The sequence below is a fragment of the Gracilinanus agilis genome, chromosome 2, assembly GCF_016433145.1.
Source record: "Gracilinanus agilis isolate LMUSP501 chromosome 2, AgileGrace, whole genome shotgun sequence".
Taxonomy (NCBI): domain Eukaryota; kingdom Metazoa; phylum Chordata; class Mammalia; order Didelphimorphia; family Didelphidae; genus Gracilinanus; species Gracilinanus agilis.
Genome location: NC_058131.1, coordinates 451322740 through 451346354, shown reverse-complemented (window position 1 = coordinate 451346354; position 23615 = coordinate 451322740). Strand labels below are relative to the sequence as shown.

The window sequence follows — 23615 nt, the reverse complement described above, 5'->3', positions numbered from 1 at the left end:
CCAAACCTGGAGACATGAATCCAAGACTGGGTTCAAATCTGGTCTCAAGACACTTCCTAGCTGTATTACCCTGGGCAGACCACTTAATCCCTAGGCCTAACCTTACCATTCTTTTGCCTTGGAACCAATAGTAATATTGAATCTAAGATGAAAGGCCATATTAAAACAAACAAACAAACAAACAAAAAAAACACAAAGGTCTGTAAAAGGATTACCTTTAAGCTCATCTTTTATTTTATCTTCATCAGACAATTGGGAATATATATGGTTCCTTTCTGCTTCCACGGTTTTTAAACAAGCATTCAACTTCATAAAGTATAAAATAATTTTAAATAAAAAAAGGAAAACAGTATATCAATATAAATGCATAACACTATTTACTCAATTCGCACAATTATCCTCTCCTATTTTTTCCAAGTATTTTACCTCTTTGTGGATCTGGAAGGATGACTATAAAGAAATATTTGTTGCCCAATTAAGCCTATGTTCTCAGGCTACCAGGGTCATAACTAATAGGAACCCATCCAAAGAAAAGCCCCTGAAGAGTTAATAAAGAGCAGAAGATGTAGATACAGTGATTAAGTACCCTTTATTTAGTTACAAAGACTTCAGAGTTATCAGTACTGTAGCATTTGAAAATGCAGATTACTGATGAGGAAGGGAAGATAATATGAGAAAAATGTATCTTTTACTTATTAAAAATGGGGTAGAGATTGGAATTTAAGAGGAAGAAAAAGGGAATGATTAGAGGGGAATATATGTAAATACAGAAAACTTTTAATTGAACTTGGGAAATTGTCATTTAAAAATGTCAAACGTTGAAAGTATAATTTGTACAGCTCAAACATCTGAGTGATGCTTCAGTAATAAAAATCTATGTATACAATCCTAATCAATTCTTAAATATGTTCATACAGCTATATTTTCTGGAATTAAAATGGAAACTGCTGCCTATCTTTCTGTGTATCCCTTTCATATGCTGTTATTATCATTAAGAAATACATACCTTTGCAGCATAAATCAGTTTTTTCACAGTCTTCTTTTGATGATCATCTATAACAAATAATAAAAACAAACACAACAATAAAACAATAAATGGTACACTGTCATAATACTTTTAGTCAATTTACTGTTAAAATAATAACATGACACTTGCAATTATGGAGAATTAGGTATAAGACAGGTCTGCCTCGGAATTTTCACACACTATGGTAGGAGTGGGAGTGTTAAGAGGAAAATTATAACTGAGGCCCCCATATTATTACTAACTTCCTTCACTCTTCTTAGTATCCCATAACACTGAAATGTCAATTGAACTGCAGTGAGTTAAAATAAGATTTTAGAAAAGTATTCTTTCCTCTAACATAAATAATTTTTTAAGTAGGTGAAATGCAGGACAAACAACCCAAAGACAACACTAAGTATACTCAGTTTAGGGTGATAACTTCTTTTCAGCATATAAGTGAGTTTAGAAAGCCAACATTTGAGGGCAACTAGATGGCTTAGTGAGTGGATAGAGCACCAGGCTTGGAGTCAGGAAAACCTGGGTTCAAATCTGGCTTCAGATCACCTCCTAGCTGTGTGACCCTGGGCAAATTACTTTAATCTCAATTGCCTCGCCCTTACTGTGATTCGGCTTTGGAACAGACACTTAGTATCAATTCTAAGACAGAAGGTAAGAATTTAAAAAAATTTTTTCTTATTTACACTCTTTCACTCCCAACCAAAAAAGAAAAGGTATGTTATGTTAAAGTCAAGAGTGTTAATTTAAGAATGGCAATGAATTCAGCATATTAAAATAACTCTGACCTCTCTAATTCTCAACCAAGATTAAAAATAATAGAACAGGAGCAGCTGGGTGGCTCAGTGGATTTCAGGCCTAGAGACAGAAGGTCCTAGGTTCAAATATGGCCTCAGACACTTCCCAGCAAGTCACTTAACCCCCACTGCCTAGCCCTTACTGTTCTTCTGCCTTAGAACCAATACACAGTATTGACTCCAAGATGGAAGGTAAAGGTTTAAAAATAATAGAACATAAAGAAAATAATAGAACAAGGTCTCCCTAAAATTGGAGTAGTAAGCTATGAATAATGAAATGAAAAACATTTTAATCTACTTAATGCACACATCAAGTGCATTATTTTCATGTTTTTTTTAGTGTGCCTTACACATATCAAAATTATTGAAAACAGAAACCCAGCATCTAACTTAAATTTTTTTAGCAAAAAGAGAAGTTTCAGAAGTTCAGTTCAGAATACCTAAATGTTCTCCAATTGCTGAATCGCTATTTATTTCAGCTTCACAATGATTATCAAAGACATCTTCCCCCAGTGCAGCAGCCCAATCTTTCATCTTCAGCAAGCATTCTGTCAGAGACTTGAGAATTATCAAAAAGGAAAAAAAGGTGATTCTAATTATCAGATTAATAATGGCTTTCAAATTCTACTTTATTTGTACTACCTATATTATGATAATTAATACACCATTTCTAGTATTAATCCATACCATTAAAATATATGTAAGTGGTAAACAGAACAAAAAATCTTTCAAACAGTATATTTCACAAATATTTAATTACTTCTACTAACCAAAACTAATTTTTCTAATCACTTGTTGCTCGACAAAAAGATTTTTATGTGACTTTGGAAAAAAGGTAATCATAGAAGTCAATATATTGCAACAGTTTTTCAACTTGCTGCAGAAGTACTTTCAAGAGTAACCAGCTTTGTACTGATGGCTATGGAGTATAAAATTGAAGAATATATTTTATTTCACATAAAAATTCTCTAAAAATTGGAATAAAGAACATCAAAGAAATCTGTAACTGAAATCACTGGGAGAAAAGATTTTAAAGAGAAAATAAATCCAAAGGTAAGAATTCTGATGAGCAAAAAAAAAATAAATAAATAAAGCTGGAGCAGATGCACCCTCCAACAAGTCATTTTTCTTTTTAGTCATCTTTTCCATATGAGTGAAAGAGAACCTCAATTATTTTAATTTGAATTTCTAGTTATTAAAGATTTAAAGTATTTTTTTTTTCACATGGCTGTTGAGAGCTTAAACTTGAGAACTGCTTGTTCATATCCTTTGATGGTTTACCTATTAGGTAATGGTTCTTGTTCTTATGCATTTGAATCAATTCCTTATATATCTAATTTCCTAGATATCAGATCTTTATCAAAGAAATCTATTATAGTTTTTCCCAGTAAATTGTTTTCCAATTAATATTAATACAGTAGTTTTATTTGTGGAAAAGTCTTAATTTTATGTAATCAAAACTGTCCTTTTTACCTTTTTATGATTCTCTCTACCTCTCATTTATTCATGAATTCTCCCTTAACACAGCTACAAATGGGCTCTTCACCACTCTTCTAAATCTGTTCATGATATAATCTCTATCTAAGTCATGTACCCATTTGGAACTCCATTTTGGAATGGGCTTAGAGGTCTGAGGCTAAACCTAATTCCTACCAGATTGCTTTCCAGGCTTCCTAGCAGTTTTTGTTCAACAGTAAACTCCTACCACAGGTAAGGTTCTTTAGGATTACTACAGTACTAAAATTCACTGGCTTCTCACCACAGTAAAAGTTCATTGGCTGTACAACAGATTTGTTTCACTGATTTTTTGTGTTCTTAAACTAATCCAAAATAGGTTAATGATTATGGATTTAGAGTATAGTTTGGTGTCTGGTACTACTAGGTTCCTTCTTTACTATCTATTTTCATTATTTCTCTTGAGATTCCTGGTCACTTCTTCTTCCAGATAAATTCTATTTTTAAAAAAATTTACTACTTTATTTTTTTCCCAATTACATGTACAAACAATTTTTAACATTTGTTTTTGTGACCTGGAATGGTTCACCCCTCCTTAAGTAACCTAGTGGCCCCCATTCTCTGGAAAAAGGGGGGGGGTCACCATATTGATGCTGAATTTGGTGCAGATACCCAATTGGGCACAGTACAGAGAAACCCAGAACTCCTGGGCTCAAGCAATCTTCCAGCCTTAGCTTCCCAGGTAGTGAGGACTATAGGCAAGTACCATCAAGTTGCAAATTCTTTTCTTCCCTCCCTCTCTCTACTCTCCCTTTTCTGAGATGGCAACCATTTTGATATAGGTTATACATTGGACAATCATGGGGCAACTAGGTGGCCCAGCAGATTGAGAGCCAGGCCTGGAAACAGGAGGTCCTGGGTTCAAATCTGAACTCAGACACTTCCTAGCTTTGTGACCCTAGGCAAGTCACTTAACCTTCCTTTGTGTAGGCTAGTCCTTATCACTTTTCTGCCTTGAAACCAATACACAATATTGATTCTAAGATGAAAATAAGGGTTAAAAAAAAGTATGCTTCAATCTGCATTCAGACACTATCATTTCTTTCTCTGGGGGTAGAATTGTCTTAGATCACTGTATTGCTGAGAATAGCTAAGTCATTCGCAGTTGATCATCGCATAATATTGCTATTACTGTGTACAATGTTCTTCTGGTTCTGCTCATTTCACTCTGCAACAGTTCATAAAAATCTTTCCAGGTTTTTCTGAGAGCAGTGTATTCATTACTTCTTATAGCATGACTCTCACAATCATATAATACAACTTGTTCAGCCATTCCCCAAATGATGGGTATCCCCTCAATTTCCAATTCTTTACCACCACAAAAAGAAAAGCTAAAAATATTTTTGCACATATAGGTTAATTTCCTTTTTTTTAAAAATCTCTTTTGAGTATAGATCTAGTAGTGGTATTGTGAGGTCAAAGGGTATGATGCACAGTTTTATAGCCCTTTGGTAATAGTTCCAAATTGCTCTCTTGAATGGCTGAAAGCAGTTTACAATTAGTGTCTCAATTTTCCCACATTCCCCCCAACATTTGTTACTTTCCTTTTCTGTCATATAGCCAATCTGATAATTGTGGCTGGTATCTCAAGTTGTTTTAATTTGCATCAATCAAGCTGATTTGGAGCATTTTTTCATGATATACCAGTTATGATTATTATGTGTTTTTCCACATGAGACTTCTCTAACTTTGACATTTCTGAAACAGGTGCCTAGGAATAGGATAGGATAAATATTCCCACTGCTGAATTTCACAGAAAGCCATCAGACTTTAATTTGTTAAAATGGATATGTACTCTTCATGGTAGGCAAGTTTCATCTAGCTTAGTACAAATAAATTTTAAATAAGAATCAAGAAAGGTTGTAATTCTATGGTTTATTAAATAACAAGCTGAATGAATTAATGAATGCTAAAGAAAGTAAAACATTCTACTGAATCCAAAAACTGTGACCAAAGTTCAAATCCAAAAGGACTTACCTTGATCTGACCTTCTTTATTAGTTATAACTTGCTCCATATTTGCTTTAGAAGTTTCTAGCATGTTTTTCTGTTCATTAAGTTCATTCAATCGTTCATTCCATCCTTTAGCTTCTTGTAAAAGCTAGAATCCCATAAAATAATTAGTGTATTTTCCATTTGCATATTTAGATATGTAAATAAATGTAGTGTTTTTAAGTAAATAAATGTAGCCTGCTACTTACACTTTGCCTGGTGATAGGAATGCACATTCAGAAAGTGTTGTTTTTTTTAATGTTCCCTATCTTTAAGATGCTTATAAACTAAGAAAAGAGGACATATGTATATATTTTAAGAACATTAGATTTTTTTGTCATAAGATAAATGACAATATAGTTAAACAATAATAAATTAAGAGATGGGAAAGCCTTTGGGAGCCATTTATCCCAACCCTCTTATCTTTTACAGATGAGGAAATTAAAAGTGAGTGAAGTTAAGAGACTTGTCAATAGTCATATAGCTAGTTTGAGTTAGGATGTGAAATCCGGTTTTTCTAAAACTAAACCCAGTATTCTACATACTGAGCCACTTACTTGCTTTCTCTTAATATATAATTTATGCAAAATAAGTGACACCAAGAATAAGTATTATAGGCCTCCATAGGGAGGAGAGACCAGAAAGCTTTAGTTGTCAGAGATGGTGGACTAGGTTTTCAGAAATGGATGAAATTTAGTAGAAAAGGCTAAGGAAAACAATGCTTGTTAATGTGTTTCAGACCTGAAAGAATGAGAAGATAAGCATGGGTGGTGGCTCTGGGCTAGGAAGAGAAGAGACTAAAAGCAAAAAGGTAGGAATGTGAAAAATGGTTTTTTGAAGAATAATAAGAAGACTAGTCTGTGGCAGTGAAGAGTAAATAGAGGGGAGTAGTTAGAGATAATCCTGGAAAAGTCAGTAAGAGAAAGATTATGGAGGGTGTTCAATACCAAACTAGGCCTATCATTAGTTGTTACTATTCCTATGGGAAATGGAACGTCACTAAAAGTATATGAAGTGGAAAGTGATAGATATGAAACTATGTTTTAGAATAATTAATCTGTACCCAGTATAGAATGATTAGAGAAGGACCAAATAGAGAGTGTTAACTTAAAGAAAAGAAATGGGGGACTTTTATAGCTATCTTCAAGGATGTGCAGGGCTATCATTTAGAAGGATTGGATTTGGATTTTTCTACTTGACTGCCCAAGGTGTGTAAATGGAATTAGCTCATCCTCATTCATTGTTTAGACTTTAGCCAACAGAAATGTCACCCCACCCAACTTAGAATTAAATGGGGAAAGGGGAGGTCTGTGACCCATACATGATAGTAAGTAACAAATCAAAAACAAGGGACTGCCCTTTGGCCAGTCCAAAACAATGTCAAGGCTGCCATTTGTCCACTTGAAATTGGAGGTGAATGCAGGAAGTGACAAAAGATGCTATCTTTTAAATATGATGGTAACTTCCTATGGAGGGGTTGGCACTTTGAACTTGGTGTTGAAGGTTCTCTGGTGAGACCTCAGACTGCTTCCCTTTGAATTGTCACGTGGGTAAATTAGGCTGACTCTCTTTCTCTTCCCTTGGTGTTTCTGGAGACTCTAGCCTTAAGGAGGCCTCTCTTATTGGAGGAGGCCTTGTGGCTAGAAGCCTTGTTTAATTAACCTCTGTGCCCCTCTGCTGGGGCCTCTAAATTCCTACCTGGTTCGGGCCTCAGGTTTGGGTCAGAGTTTCTCTCTCTCAACTTCCCTATCTTCAACCTTCCTAATTGTAAATAAACCACCATAAAAGTCATCCTGACTTGGGTCTATTTTATTTTGAAATTGAGTTAATCGATTTCTGGCAACTACACCTTAAATATCTAGTCTCCCCTCTTACAAAGGGCAAAACTTGAAAAGAAGCAGAAGTAGATTTGGGTTTGATATAAGGAAAAGGTTTCTAAGAATTAGAGGCATAACTGATATTTTCATCACTGCTCCCTAAAGAAGATGAGGGCTTCAAAAGTGAAAAGGAGAACTACAATGTGAATAGCTGATGAAAAGATGGCATAAGAATAGGATTTAGGTTTCTAAACAAATTCCTGGCTAGGATGCATGTCTAACAAAGGCTGGTGGCAAGAAAATATTTAGCTGGAGTAGTGTAAATATAATCAACAGGGCTTTAAACCAAAAAGGCAAAGGGAAGAGGAAAATTGTCACTATCAATGCAGCAAACCCAAGTAATTATGATGTCAGGAGAGCAGCAGTGAAAGAACAGAGCAGTACACGAAGAAGCAGCAGTACACGATGACCCAGAGAAGACAGAGTGGCCCAATTCTTATTTGTTTCTGTTTTGAAGAACAACCTATGCCCTGGAAAGGACAAAAAAAAAAAAAAAAAAAAAAAAGCTAAAAAGGAGCTGCTTCCAGAACAAGCAGGAGGAAGTAAGAAAATATTCAGCTGCCCCTAGTGAGTTAAGTCACCAGGACCAGCTGAACCAAAGGAACTGAAAACAAGGGCAGAGATAACTTTGTATCAGCAGTGATCTCTAACTGCAGAAAAAGGAGTTTTCAAGATTAGAGAAGAGAAAATGCTGACATGATATAACTAATAATAAAAGGGGGGGAGGAGATTTAGAAACTAAATTATAGGCTCTAGCTTTAATTCCTGGAAAAATTCTAGAGTACAATATTAAAGGAACAGCTAAATATAGAAAAGAGAGGCGGCATTTGCATCAAAGAGAGAACTTTAGATTCCATTTCTTTCATGCTGGCTATATGACCTGGGACCAATCACTTAACCTCTCAGAGTTCCAAAACAGTTGCCAGTATGCCTGAGTAGAGGAAGTTTCCTCATTACAGAGTCTCTAATACCTAATGAAGTCAAAGACAAATCCAGACCAAAAAATTTAGAGAAAAGGAAACGAAAATCAAAAAAAGGGCAGGTTTTATTATAAGGCAAACCAGGGTAACTTTCTTTTTTGATAGTACATATAAACTTGTAAGTCAGATTGATGATATAGATATGGTTTACTACAGCAAAGCATTTAACCAAGTTTCTCATATGAAAAAGATGGGAGAATATGGACCAGGTATGAGGACTATGAGGTGGGTTTTGAATTAGATGAGTGGCCAATCACAAAGAGTAGTCAATAATAATTCAACTGGGAAAGAAGTTTCAAGTAGAGTGACCTAATTTGCTAATCAAATTTGTGGGTGACACAAAGCTTACATTCTACTGGGGAGATGTAGTATGTAAATTAGATAATCATATATATAATAATTTGAAAAGGGAACACTAACTACAAGATCAAGAAGTTTCCTATAAGAGGTAGTATAAGATTTAAGAATTGAAGGAAGCCTAGATTCTAAGAAAGCAAAGAAAAGAGGGAATTCATTGTAGACATGGGTCAGCCTGTACAAAGGAAAGGGGACAGGAGATGAAATGCTGAGTTAAGCAAACAGGAGACAGGCCAGTTTGGCTGGAACGTGGAATGCATGAAGTGGAAGAATATGAAAAGCCTGAAAAGGTAATCTAGAATCATATTGTGAAAGGTTTTTCATGCCAAGCTGATGAGTTTATATTTTATCCAATGGAGTCTGAATAAGAGGAATTAAAGAGTCAGATAAGTGCCTCAAAAATGTTATTTTGGCAATTATGTCAAAAATGGATTTTAAAAGGGAAAAACTTAAGGCAAGTAGATGAATTAGGAGACTGTGGTCATAGTCTTAAGTAATAAGTGATGAGTGGCTGAACTAGAATGGTGGCATTGAGTGAAGAAGCACAGGCCCTTGAGGACATATTTTGCTCTGGGGATCAGGATCTCTGCTGGATGTGGTTCCTTTCAGTCTGGGCCCTCTACTAAATTAATAGTAGATTACCATTATCTAAGATTATTTTTATTTCTAAAGGAAAAAAGTCACCAGGATGGGAAGGAACAAATAAAAGGGAAACAATGAACAATAAAGTTTTCATCTATTTTTCATGTTGTATTAAGGGTCAACCCTGTTGACTTTCAACCTATATAAAAGATATAGGAGGTACTATACTGTCACATTCATCTGCCTGCCACTTGCCAAGAACACACAACCCACAATGACCTTGTTACAATTAATAAGCCACAGAGAAGGAAATATAGTGACTACAAAAAATGTAATGTTATCATGTAGAACCAACCCATCATTGGTTCTGGTTTAGCTTGATTCAAGCCTTCATGTGTATGGAAATTTGAAATGTGAGTGCTCCTAAATTAGTGAATATTTAAACTGTACAAACCTGTTTTTGGCTTTCCTGAAGATGGTTATTTTCTTCCAATGCATCTTCTATTGATGTTTTAAGTCGTTCTTCATTCATCTGAAACACTTTTAAGGTTGTTTTGGCCTAAAAAAAAATAGAAAATGTTGAGAACAACTATGAATAACTAGTAAAATAAAACAAACATTTTTAGATGAATGAAGCTAATCTAGCCACTTCATTTTATACAGATAAGGAAACTGAGGGATCTGCAGGAAAAGTGGCAGAAGCTAGCATTTAAACTTGACTTCCAGTTAAGGTGGTAGTGAAAAAGGGCAAAGCAACAGAGTTTTAACAGAAGTACTCCAACATAGAACAAAAAAGAGCACTAGACTAAATAAGAATCAAGAAACAAAGAGAAACTGTTGTAAACCCAGCTCTGCACTAGGGGACAGCCTGTGGGCACTAAGGAAAGGATCCATCTGAAAAGCTGAGTGAGAGTAGCACTATGATGTTCTCCAAATGGCAAACCATAAACCCTCCAAAGATAGTTAGAGCCTATAGTGCTGTGTTTTAGGGAGGCAGAAGACTGGGGCACTCCAATAAGGAAGCCCTAAGGCAATAAGAACCCAAATATCCAAGGAGTTCCAAGTTTACAATACCATGATTAAGCCAAATCTGATGGTCTTTAAGAATGGAAGCTCTCTAGCTCAGTGGATTGAGAGCCAGGCCTAGAGACGGGAAGTCCTGGGTTCAAATCTAGCCTCAGACACTTCCTAGCTGTGTGACCCTGGGCAAGTCACTTAAGCCCCATTGCTTAGCCCTTACCACTCTTCTGTTTTGGTTCTAAGGCAGAAGGTAAGATTTTTATTATTATTATTATTAATTATTGGTATTGGTTCTAAGACAGAAGGTAAGTTTTTTTTAACTAATTAAAAAAGAAGACTGAAGCTCTCTATAACAAAATTCTCTGACAAAGGTCTAATTTCCCATAGTTCAAGAACTCCCAGACCTTACCTAAGTAAAGACTCCTTGAATATTGGAATATGAATGACTTCCTTTGAAACAGAAGAACACTTTATTTTTTTTTTTAATTTTTTAACCCTTACCTTCCATCTTGGAGACAATACTGTGTATTGGCTCCAAGGCAGAGAAGTGGTAAGGGTAGGCAATGGGGCTCAAGTGACTTGCCCAGGGTCACACAGCTGGAAAGTGTCTGAGGTCAAATTTGAACCTAGGACCTCTGTCTCTAGGCTTGGCTCTCAATCCACTGAGCTACCCAGCTGTCCCCCAGAAGAACACTTTGTAACAAAATCAAAACGTTACAAAAAAATCGAGACTGAGGGGGAAAAATATAATTTATCTCCTAACCAAAACATGTGAACCAGAAACCAGTTCAGAGAAGATTATTTAAGAGTCATAAGACTACCTGAAACCCATGCCTCTCTCTACCCCTAAAAAAAGATTGGATTTCATATTGCGTGAAATAAAATACCTCTATCCCATGGAACCCCAACGATGGATATTATAGACCAGTGATTCCCAAAGTGGGCGCTACTGCCCCCTGGTGGGTGCTGCAGTGATCCAGGGGAAGCGGCGATGGCCACAGGTGCATTTATTTTTCCTATTAATTGCTATTAAAATTAAAAAAAATTAATTTCCAGGGGGCTAAGTAATATTTTTTCTGGAAAGGGGATGGTAGGCCAAAAAAGTTTGGGAACCACTGTTATAGACTAACATCATATCTAATGGCTTCATTCCTTGGTGTCAAGTGTGAGTGGCAACATCATCATGCAACATCTCAATGGAAGGGAGGAGCTAGTGGGGTTTAAAAGGCAAGCTTGGGAAGGAGAAAGTGACTGACACTCTGGGCTGGAGCTTGGCAATCAGCAACACAACATGGAGGGACCATACTGAGCTGAAATCTGGGATCTGATCTTACCTTAAATGAAATCTATCTCCCTCTCTCATTACTAATACATGCTTATAAATTGGGTGAATGAGCCTCTAGACCAATTTTTATTTGTTACAATATTTCAAGAAATGTTAAATGAAAGCTCCACAGATCTATTTGAATCAGAAAGCAAAGTAAAAATAGAAACAACATATAGTTTACCTCCTCAAAGAAACTATAAAATGAAATTTCTCTGAAATGTTATAGTCAAAATCCAAGGGAAAAAATAATACCTAGAATATTGCTCTGGTACATGCAGCAGTCGGGGAAGTGGCCTTCTGAGGCACATTTCAATACTACAATATATGGCCCATGGCAATCTCAATGCTTTCAAGTCAGAGGATATCAAGTACTTAATCACCCAAAGATTTCCTCAGGAAAAGGCTCTGGAGGCCTTTGAGATATCTAGTAAGGGAGTAGGGTTAAAGGTCTTGCTTAAATGTGACCCTAACAACAAGATGTAAGTTTTTACTCTTCATTCTCACTCCTCTCCACTCAAGAGCTCAACCAAGTGTTTGAGAGATGACAGATACTTTTGTTGGAGTGATTTACTTTTAATCGTTAAAAGTAAATAAAAACACATTCTAACAGGAAAAAAACAAAACAATTTGTTAGCTGGAAAGTACCAAAGCAAATCATAGTTGAGGTTCACAGAAGGGTTTTAACAAGGACAAAAGAACTTGGAATAAAATACTCCAAAAGGCTTTCAACAAAGAACAACTCATTCTGTACATCTGAGTATAATTCTATAGAGGTAAAAAATGGATCTTGTTATAAGGAAAAGAGCATATGGGCTGCTGAAAAGGCAGAAGCAGGAAATCTCTGGAATTCTGGAGAAGTGACAGGACTGTCTTCTTCTAACAGACAGCTTAGCTGAAGGCTGAGTTTTTCCTAGTCTCCTGGGGTGGACCTAGTGAGCTGACTAGTCTCTCTCCTGTGGCTTTCCTTCTGATCCATCTTATCAACTACCTGTTCCTATGTCCATCCTGTTTCTGCTGACTGAGAGATATATCAACAGAAGCTGCTTGAATCATCCAAGGCATCTGTCAGTGAGAACCTTTCCTTCAGCCCTGTTCCTGCTTACCTTCCAACCTTATCACCTCTATCATCATCTAAAGGGGATTTGGGTTAGTGGAGTGTATTTATTGTAGGGACTGGGATTTCAGGTAGAAAGGTAAATGACAGTGCAGTTAACATCTCACTGAAAGGAGCAAGTAGATTTATTGGGGAGGATTAAATGTATAATTTAGATAAGATTACCCTAATTCCCTTCCTTACCTTCCCTTCCCTTCAATAAATCCCTATTTGGATTGTACTTGATATCTTGTCAGCTATATCCTGTTGACCTTCCCAAACCCTGGGAATCTTCTGAAACTGGTCCTGAACAATCATTCCTCGACCTATTAACATGCCATTACCACCCTGGTAACATCTAGTTACTAATTCAATTATTGCAAACTATTCTATAAAGTAGGAATCATCAAAACAGTTCAGTACTGGTTGATAAGCTGGTTAAGTGAAACAAATCAGTACATAATATATAGAAGGAAATGAACCTAGCTGCCTAGTCTTCTATAAACTCAAAGACCCAAAGGATTCACCATTTGATAAAAATTGTTAAGAAAAGCAATACCACTAATAGGTTATCTCCCAAAGCAATCCAAATAAGAGGAAAGGTATTGTACATGCAAAAACATTTATAGTAGCTCTATTGTAGTGGTAAAGAACTGGAAATGAAAGGGATTTCCATCGATTGGGGAATGCCTGAAAAAAACATTGCATATGGATGTAATGCAACACAAGTATGACATTAGAAATGGAAAAAAGGCCAGTTTCAGAAAAATCAAGGAAGATTTGTAAGAACTGATGCAGAATAAAGTGAGCAGAAGCAGAACAAAATTTATATTATAAAAACAATACCATAAAAAATAATTATAAAAGACTTAAAAACTCTGATTGACACAATGATCAAGTAAGATTGAAAATAGATATTCATGAATTCATGTACAACTCTCTTTTTGTGTTTTCTGTATGTGGAAAAGCTGATATTTGCTCCTATTTCAAAGTTCAAAAATAACAACAAAAAAACCAGAAAAAAAACATAAGGAAGGTTTGAAAGGAACCAGAGACAAATAGTTTCATCTACAATTCTTTTTCTGCTCTATGTATATCAAAAAATGCTGTTTATAAAGTTCATCATAAAAAAAAGAAAGTTCCTTCTAAAGAGAAAGTAATTACTATCGTATAACTGATAGCTAAAGAAAAAAGACTAGATGTCTGGAATTCAGTTTAATATGAGGAAGTGCTTTCCTGGAAGAGAGGGAGTACTAGATTTGTATTTCATTGATACAAGTATAGAGAAATAGAATTTAGTTTTAGAAAGTTAGTCATGCCCTATTAGTTAATTGTTACAAAAAGCTGGCAACATGTCACAGAGTAAAGATAAATGCATATAAACAATTGCAGGAGAAGCAGCCAGATTAATAGCTAACAGAGACTTAGAGTAGAATCATAATCATCCTTGAGAATCTAGAGACAGAGGCTCATCTATTGATATATACTTGAGTATCTATCAAAAGTTTCATAGTTACTTGACATTTTTATGTGTCCCACAACTAATCCTCAAAACCTATCAGCACAGAATGCTTGCATATAGTTGAGTTCAGGAGATCTGGATTCTATTCCCAGCTCTGTCACTATTTAGTTGGCTCTATATCCTGAGGCAAGTCATTAAGTTTTTCTCAATTTAATTCAACCTATATCTCAAACTTTCAACTGGGGAAGTCAGAAGAAAATTCATGGAGGAGGTAGTCCCTAAATTAAAACTTGAAGAAAAGAACTTTAAAAAATTGATTCTACACACTGAGGGTGTTTGAGCAAGAGGGCAGAGTAAGCCAATGGGACTTCCCATTTTGATTGGAATATATATAGTACATGAAGTGAAGTAATTTTTTAAAAAAACCTGAAAAGTTTTAAAAGTCAGATTGTAGAAAACTGTGACTGTATCAAGAACTTTACTTTATGACCTGCTTCCTTATCTATAAAAATGATGGGCCTATTCTAACTAAGCCTTTAAGATTCCTTCCCACTCTAAAATTCTTTGTTTCTATAGCTAGCTCTTAAGAGCATTTAAAAAATGTTACATGAAAAGTGTCTGTATACTTTACAAAATAATTATCCAATTCAACTTACTTCAGCCACTTGTGATTTGATAGACTTTGATTCATCTTCAAGGGATTGTATTCGTCTTTTAATGTCAGCCATCTAAAAAAAACAGTGTTTATATTGTGTTTTCTTAATTGTAAGGGATTTTATTCACTGTTAGAAACATGTTACAAAATCTGATTACATATTTATAGCCAAAATATTTTTAGTTTCTAGCTAAGAACTGCATAAAAATTTAACACTATTTTATAACAATTTTTCCAGTAATATAAATAGTAAATATCGAAGCAGCATTTAAAATAACATCTTTGGGGGGCAGGTAGGTGGCTCAATGGATTGAGAAACAGACCTAGAGAAATCTGACCTCAGATACTTCCTAGCTCTGTGACCCTGGCCAAGTCACTTAACCCACATCACCCAGTCTCTTCTGCCTTGGAAATGATACACAGAACTGATACAAAAACGGAAGGTAAGGGTTTAAAAAAAAAATAAAATATTTAGGCTAAACCTTAATATATTTCCAAATTATGAGGAATAAATTCATGATAATCATTAAAAAAAAAGGTTCATTATTTCAAAAGTTTATTAAGCAAGTCACTCACATACATATCAATGTGCCATTTCCAAAGCCAAATATGAAGGGAAGTAGAAAAAAAAAAAGGAGAAAAACCAAAAACTATAAAGTTAAAGCATTTTCATCTTTGCTTTTTGTAGAGTAAAACCATCATGTGAATATCTGGGTTAAATGTAAGCTACTTCTTTTAGCATGTTTTAAAAAACTCTAAAGTCAAAATCACTGACTTTCCCTTTTCATTCCTCGATACAGAAAAATCTTACCAACTCATCTTGTTCTGATCGTTTAGATTTCTCCTCTTTCAAATCTGTTTCTAGAGAATGTATTTCATCCGTAAGTACAGAGTTTGCCTTGTTCAGTTTCTCATATGCAGCCTAAAAAAATGTCAGTTTTGTAAAGTAACATGAGCATTTTTGGTTAGGGCTAATCAACATCTTTTCTATATTTTAAAAATTTGTGTAATTTGAATCAGCTTATTTGTTATGATTAAAAATATCTGTATCTTCTAAGATAGTATGAAAGAAAAAATGAGTAGGGCATTCATTTAAAAATGACAAATAAAAAATGAAAACATCAATCAGAAAATTAGGGATGTACTTAAAAACAGTTTTTAAAAATAATCTTTGCCCTATAGAAGCCAAAAGATTACAATTTTCTATTACCTTTTATTATTAGAAATTATCAAGTACTAGATTATTACAATTGATTTATAGATAATGAAGTAAACATATCTCTAAAATTTGTGATCCATCAAACAACTCGTCCCCCCCCAAAAAAAGATCCCAAAATAATTTTAACACATACAAAACTAAAAACAAAACATTTTAATTTTGATTTTTTTAAAAAGGAAACTTATTTGTACACTACTTTCCTTTGTTTTTCCATTATTACTTCAAAATAAAAAAACAATACTACTATGTTGGTTTTCTTTTTTAAATGCTAAATCTTCAGGTATTGTAAAGTTATACCTGAAAAAGATTTCATTAAGAGCATCAGTAATTTAAAGAGAAGAGCTGGTGCATTTGATAATATGGCTGAATCTGCAGCTAACCATTGTTAATGAGGCTCAGGAATGTCAACAAAATTAGTATAAAAATACTAAAAATTAACATAAGAAATTCTCATAATAGTTCAAAATGAAAAATAACTATATTTTGCAATTAAAGCCTATAAAACAAACATCTCACAAAGTAACTTTGCCTGTTTTTATTTGGCCCATAGATTATGATGCTATTAAGTCAACTTCTTGTTCACCTATAAAAACTACTGATCACCCAGAACTGAATAGGTAAGAAAAGATAATCAAGAATTTTTAAAAAGGCAACTACTCTGAAAAAAATGGTAAGATTCTAACTCTGAAATTCTTCTTTGTTGATCATCTCTTCTAGAGTCTTATTCCTACAAATGTTCTTGTTTCTTTTTGAAACCTCTGGCCTATCTATCCCTTTCTATTTTCCTCATCCATCACCCTGACTTCATTTCCCTTCTTTTCAGTATTAACCTTAAGAGTTTTTCATTTCAACTTGATCATTGACACTTTGTCATTATGCCCTGCTAATTCTTGATCCTGGGTTTATCTATCATCTATTTGACTTCTCTTTTCACACTGATTGCCATACCAAGCTCAACTGAAAGAAATAAGAAAATTTTGTTGACTGAATTCAATATAAAAATCATAATATCTAATCTCACATAAAAGCTCACCAATGCAGAAGAATCCTTTTATTCATTGGAAGGACCTCCAATCATACTCTTGACAGAAGCTTATTCAAAACTTATTATACAAAGTCCATGACTATACCCCCAATCCAATCTCTCTGCAGAATGATTTTGTCTCTTACTTTAAAGCCATTTTACCTTTTCTTCCTAATTTCCCAATCCCCACATTTCAAATCTCTCTTTCTTCACTTCTCTTTTGCTTCAGGTCTCAGTGATAATCCTCCTCTTTACTCAAAGAATGTTCATTCTCTCTCTCCTTCAGTTAATCTCTAATGGTTCATTCCTTGTCACCCATAAACATATCTGAGTCACTGTTATACTTAAAAAGCAAGTAAATAAATAATTACAACTAAAACTTTCTTGACTCTAATATCCCCTCAATATATCATCCTATATTTCAACCCCCACTCCCATTTATTGTCAGAACTCCTAAAAGAATAATCTATACTTAATGTCTACTTTTTAACACCCTATTCATTCCTCAACTCCTTTCTATTTCACAATTCTTCTGAAATTGTTCTCTCCAAGATCAACCATAATCACTTCTTGGCTCCCTCATTATGCCTCCTCTAGCTTACTTTAATAAACCTTCTTCTTTTTTTTTTTTTTTAAACCCTTACCTTCCATCTTAGAGTCAGTACTGTGTATTGGCTCCAGGGCAGAAGAGTGGTAAGGGTAGGCAATGGGGGTCAAGTGACTTGCCTAGGGTCACACAGCTGGGAAGTGTCTGAGGTCAGATTTGAACCTAGGACCTCCCATCTCTAGGCCTGGCTCTCAATCCACTGAGCTACCCAGCTGCCCCCACTTTAATAAACCTTCTAACCAGTTTCTCTATTTTGAGTTTCTCTCCTTTCTAAACCATCCTTTACTCAGCCAGCAAAATATTCTTCCTAATATACAAATGCATTGTGTTACTCCCCTTTTCGAAAATTCTCTGTATATTTCTCTATCACCTATAGGATAAAACACAAACTCCTTACCTGGCATTTAAAGCCCTCCACAATTTGGCTCCAGATTTCCAGCATTAATTCATATTACTTCCCTTTCATGCACTCTACAAAAAGAGGGTGTTGGATCTAGATTGTCCTTTCCAACTCTAAATCAAATTTTCCAGCATTTTGTTTTTCTTTCCTTTGCCGCATAACATTCTACTTCTCAATACTTATTTGTATGCATCTCTTATAAGAGCAGAGATTACTTAACTTCCCAGGTTCCTATCACAGTATTTTATACTCATGTAGTTATCACTTAACATTTATTCAATTGTTAAAATAAAAATAAAATGAATTTGTTTCAAGAGATAACAGAAGTCACAAATAAGGAATAATTGAAATTTTTGCTCATTTTTACATGAATTCATGTTGCAGTTTTTAAAAATCATGAATGAACATAAGATTGGGAGCTGAAAGGGATCTCACGAAATCAGAGCCTACTCTCTCATTTTACAGATGTAGAAATTGAAGCCCCAAAAGCTTTGGTTAAGAAGCAAAAACAGGATTAACATGTCTTATAATAATAAATTTAGTGCTTTTATTATTTAGACTTAAGCCCAAATCTTTTGATGCTATCATAGTAGTTGGAAACTACTAGTGGAATGGCTGAGAAAATCTATAGGGTAAAAGGAGAAAAAGAAACAACCTATCAATATCTGTAAATATCAGTAAAATCTTCCTTTCCCAAAATTTATCTTATACATATCCATAAACACAATACCCCCACTCTCTGATTGGCTGAATTTAAAAGTACTTTCTGTAAAAAATTTAGATATGAAACTTTTTTCTAAGTCTAAGTTGTTACTCTAAGGAATCTGAATGTTAAGTGATGGTAAGAAGAGCTAGAAAATGTGTAATAACTCACTGCTATCATCTATTCTTCACCTTCTAAAACTTATATCACTTCTTTGTGATGTGACCCCCTTTGCTGTAAGAGTATGTTCTATTGCATAAGAGATGAGACCAAAATGCCAAAAAATGATGCAAATGCCTTATAAACATATTTGCAAATGAAGGCTCCCATTTCCAGTGTTTTCAGTTATTTCTTTGTGTTCTATTTCCTCTTAAAAAATTTTTTTTTGTTTCTTTTCCAGGAAAGTTCTAACTAGCCATCCAAACAGAAAAATTAACATTTCTTTTCTTATTGAAGAAAGTATGTATATCTTCTCTAAAGGATGATCTTTTCCTAGCCTTAATAAGATTTATAATTTTTTTTAAAAAATAATACCCTTTCCCAGTGTCCTTAAATCACTCCACAATTCCCCCTTTTCCTTCTGTTCTTACCTCCAGATTGGATGTTTCTGATGACTCTTTCTCAAAGTTTCCATCCTTTAAAGATGATTCTAGACATTCATACTGCAATCAAACAACAGTCTTTGTCAGTCTCTAAAACATTTCCACAGGGTCTCAAATCTGCTTTTGGTGACTATATGATAAGCAAGGAAAATATTTTTGATTGCAGACTGAAGGATCCTAGAAAAAGTTACTTTATAGGAATATATATATATTTGATACCATTTCCTTCAGTTTCTATTTTCTAGGCCAAAGAGAGACAACAACAATGGCAAATCCCTGCCTGTGAATTTTCACTGGCAAATAAATCAGTATTTTTATGCACCTATTATGTGCCAACCACTAAGTAGTCAAATACAAAGCATCAAAAACTGTGACCTCACAAAAAATTGTAAGAATATTCAGAATAAATATAAACAAGAATAAATACAAAGTAGTTCATAGAAGTTAGTTGAAGAGGGAAAGTGTTAGTTGAGGGGACTGAAGAAAGGATTCACGGAAAAAGTAGTACTTGACCTGGACCTTGAAGGGAAAAAGGGATACTAAAAGGCAGAGGTAAGGAAAAGGTACATTTCAAGCAAGAGAGGTACAGTGAAGGGAGATGGAGTATCATGTGTGAGAAACAGGATCTCAGAATTTGGGAGGATCACAGTTATGAGGGAATTATCCCAGAAATAAATTCATTAACTGAACAAGGGATAATAATTCCATGTAAATCAGAATATAATACACCTATTTTACCTGTTAAAAAATCAAAAATAGGCCCAGATGGAAAAGCCCAATATCGATTTGTCCAAGACCTAAGAGCTGTAAATAATCATATTATATACGTGGTTTCAAACCCAAACACAATAATTTCTTCTATTCCCAGCACAGCTACACACTTTACTGTTGTAGACTTGTGCTCTGCTTTCTTTTCTATACCTGTACATGAGGATTCCAGGCATATCTTTGCTTTTACCTGGAAAGATTCACAGGGAACCTGTACTCGATTGCCTCAAGAGTTCGTGGTCAGCCCTACATTATTTACGCAATTCTTAAATGCGGATACAGATGCCATCAAATTCAAACAGAGCTGTTTAATCCAATATATGGATGATTCGCTCTTGGCTTCACCAAGTGCTGAAGCGTGTCAGGAAGATAGCAAGCACCTCCTTTTGGAACTATATGAGAGGCCATAAGGTCTCCAAAGACAAAGTTCAGTGGTCTCTCCCCAAGGTCCAATATTTAGGCTTCATTTTAACTGCTGGGTCCCGTCTTATTTCACCAAAACGTATTGAAAATATCCAAAAATTAAGCGCTCCTGCCACAAAAAAAAAGCAATTAAGGGCAATTCTTGGAGCAACAGGATTCTGTCAGCAGTGGATCCCTTGTTATGGGGAAATGGCAAAACCCCTTGTAGCGCTTACAAAAAATTCGGTCTCTGAAACACTTAAATTGGAAACAGAATACCTGACAGCTCTTTCAAATTTAAGACAAGCTATTCTGTCTGCCCCTGCTCTAGGCATCCCAAATTATGATAAACAATTTACTTATATATCCATGAACAGAGAGGGGTTGCTTCAGGTGTTCTGATTCAACTTTTGGGACCTGCTCAACTCCCAGTAGCCTAATATTCGGCCCAGTTGGACCCAATAGCTTCAGGAGCACCACCACGTCTTAGAAGAGTAGTTGCAACAGCTCTATTAGTGACTAAATCTGCCGACCTAGTATTAGGATGCCCTCTGACCATAATGTGCCCACATGAGGTCGAGGCATTGTTATTGAGACAGGACACAGGCATTTACAGATCAGAGAATTACAAAATATGAAATAACCCTCTTGAACAATGAAAATATCACAATAAAGCATTGTGGAGTTCTTAAACCTGCAACCTTGCTCCCTGATTTGCCAACTTCTGGAGAACCTTTACATGACTGTACCTCTTTGGTGTCCATTGCTGATAAACCCTACAGTGATTTACTAGACACCTCTTTGGACAACCCCGAATTAATATTATTAACAGATGGTTCATCCTTTATGAGGGATGGCATGCGCCATACAGGAGCTGCAGTAGTTACTGAATTTGCTACTCTGTGGTCAGCTTCCTTATCCTCAAATGTAAGTTCACAAGGAGCAGAACTCACAGCTTTAAAACATACCTGTATTATAGCAAAGGATAAGAGGGCTACAATTTACACTGACTCCCATTATGCATTCGGCATGTCATGCCGTCAGCATGCTATGGCTTCAAAGGGGATTCCTGACATCAGCTGGAAAATGTATTGCTAATGGAAACCTTATTACGGAACTTCTTTCTGCCCTCCAGCTCCCCGAAGCCATAGCTGTTGTTCATTGCTCTGCACATACATGTGGTACTGACCCTGTCTCTAGGGGAAATGACCGAGCAGATGCCGCAGCAAAGCTAGTGGCCTTGAAAGGACCTGAACTCATTTTGGCACTGACAATCACTGATGATTTGGATCTATCCCTTTCCTATACAGACAAGGAAGTGAAACAATGGAAAAAGAAATTTAAAGCCAAGCAAGTTAATGGAGTATGGGTATCATCAGATGGCAAACCCCTGCTCCCTAGAAATTTCTACACCAAAATTTGTCAATCCATTCATAAATATGGTCATTTTGGCACCCAAGGCATTGTAGACTGTTAAAAGAGTATGGGTAGCACCTGGAATAACTACAATTGCCTCCAAAATATGTACAGCTTGCCCTACATGTCAGGCCTTCAATCAACATGCTTTTCATGGCAAAGCCTTTGGTGGACATCCTCTTGCTTACACACCATTTGAGCACTTACAAATTGATTTTATCTCTAGCCGAAAGCTGGACAGTATAAATTTTGCCTGGTCATTGTTGATCAGCTGACCAGGTGGTCTGAAGCCTTTCCTACTGCTCGGGCCACAGCGGCTTTTGTTGCCAAAATCCTCCTAAAAGAAATTATTCCTCATTTTGAACTGCCAGCACAGATTGATTCAGATAAAGGAACCCATTTTACGGGTTTGGTCTTATCACAAATTTATTCATTTTGGGGGATAACTCCTAAATTTCATACACCTTATCATCCCCAGAGCTCCGGCCAAGTTGAATGGATAAATAAAGAACTTAAAACTATGATTGGCAAATTGTGCACGGAAACTCATCTAAAATGGCCTGAAATTCTCCCTCTGGCTCTATTTTTTCTCAGAAGCCAAACCAGAGGTGATTTGCACATCTCACCATTTGAGATGCTATTCGGACATCCACCTATTCAGACTCAACCATTTACCCCTGCCTATACTTCGTTGTTAGGAGGAGATACAACCATTGCCACATACATAAAAGAATTACAAACTCAACTGTGAGAGCTCCACGATTCTGGAGCTGCTGTTCAGACAAGCCCCCTAGACTTCTCGCTTCACGATCTAAACCCAGGTGATAGTATGTACAAAAATAACTTCAAACGCACTTGGTCAACTGAACCTGCTTATGATGGACCATTCCAGGTCCTATTGACTACACCAACAGCTATTAAAATTGGGGAGGACTCATGGATTCATTGTAGCCATGTAAAACGAGTACCTTCTGTTGATATTGAACAATTGACCTGTATTGAAATTGACTATTGATTGTATTTGTGACTTGCTACATCTGTACTTTGTATTTTTTTTGTTTTGTTATTGTTGTTGTTTCACTGTATTTGAACATATATTATCTCTATTCAATTGACTTGATTTGAATTTGAATTGATTTGCATTTTGTGCTTTTTGTGAAACTTATATTTTTATAATATATTATTGCTTTTATAACTTCATTGTTTTACCTCATTTGCACTCACACTGTGGATCATGGCTAATTTAAGAGGAAATGCATCAAAATTCTTGGGTTCATGAACCCTTATATTCTACCCTTCCTTAAGTGACATGAATTGCAACATACATATACCTATATTTTTTTCTCTCATTGTCACTAACTATAGGAGATATTTAGGATATATATATATATATATGTTCTGAAATTTTAGCACATTTTTTTATAATTGCATGTGCAATTTATGTACCTGAAGCACATGTTATCTAAATTGAAAGAGTTTTTGATTATTAGATTAGTGTAGGTTTAGTATATCTATTAGCTCTAACTATAATTGCCTGCCCAAAAGCCTTAGACTATTGAAACTGCCATTGGTATTTCGCTATTATAGGACTTAGTACTTATGTCTGATTCAAAGAAATGTCTGATTCGATGAAATGGGATCAACAAAGGAGCACAGAATTCATCAATACGCCAAAGAAGCACGGATATCAATATAGTGCCAAAGAAGCATGTACCTAACCTGACTGCTGCCAAAAAAAGCACACAGGTCAAAAAGGGAAACCAATCCTGCTAGGATTGCTAAGACTTCTATGCCAAT

The 23615-nt window shown here is 35.3% G+C and overlaps 1 protein-coding gene across 1 annotated transcript in view; it reads right to left on the bottom strand.

Annotated features, from left to right (window-relative positions):
- Positions 1-23615, bottom strand: part of MIA2 (MIA SH3 domain ER export factor 2) — a 176023-nt gene that overhangs the window by 85588 nt on the left and 66820 nt on the right. The window contains exons 10-17 of the mRNA XM_044664782.1: positions 19221-19292; positions 15489-15599; positions 14679-14750; positions 9575-9679; positions 5311-5433; positions 2259-2376; positions 1007-1053; positions 216-306 (exon numbers count right to left, since the gene is read on the bottom strand). Coding sequence (XP_044520717.1) covers positions 216-306; positions 1007-1053; positions 2259-2376; positions 5311-5433; positions 9575-9679; positions 14679-14750; positions 15489-15599; positions 19221-19292 — 739 coding nt within the window. The remainder of the gene's footprint in view (positions 1-215; positions 307-1006; positions 1054-2258; positions 2377-5310; positions 5434-9574; positions 9680-14678; positions 14751-15488; positions 15600-19220; positions 19293-23615) is intronic.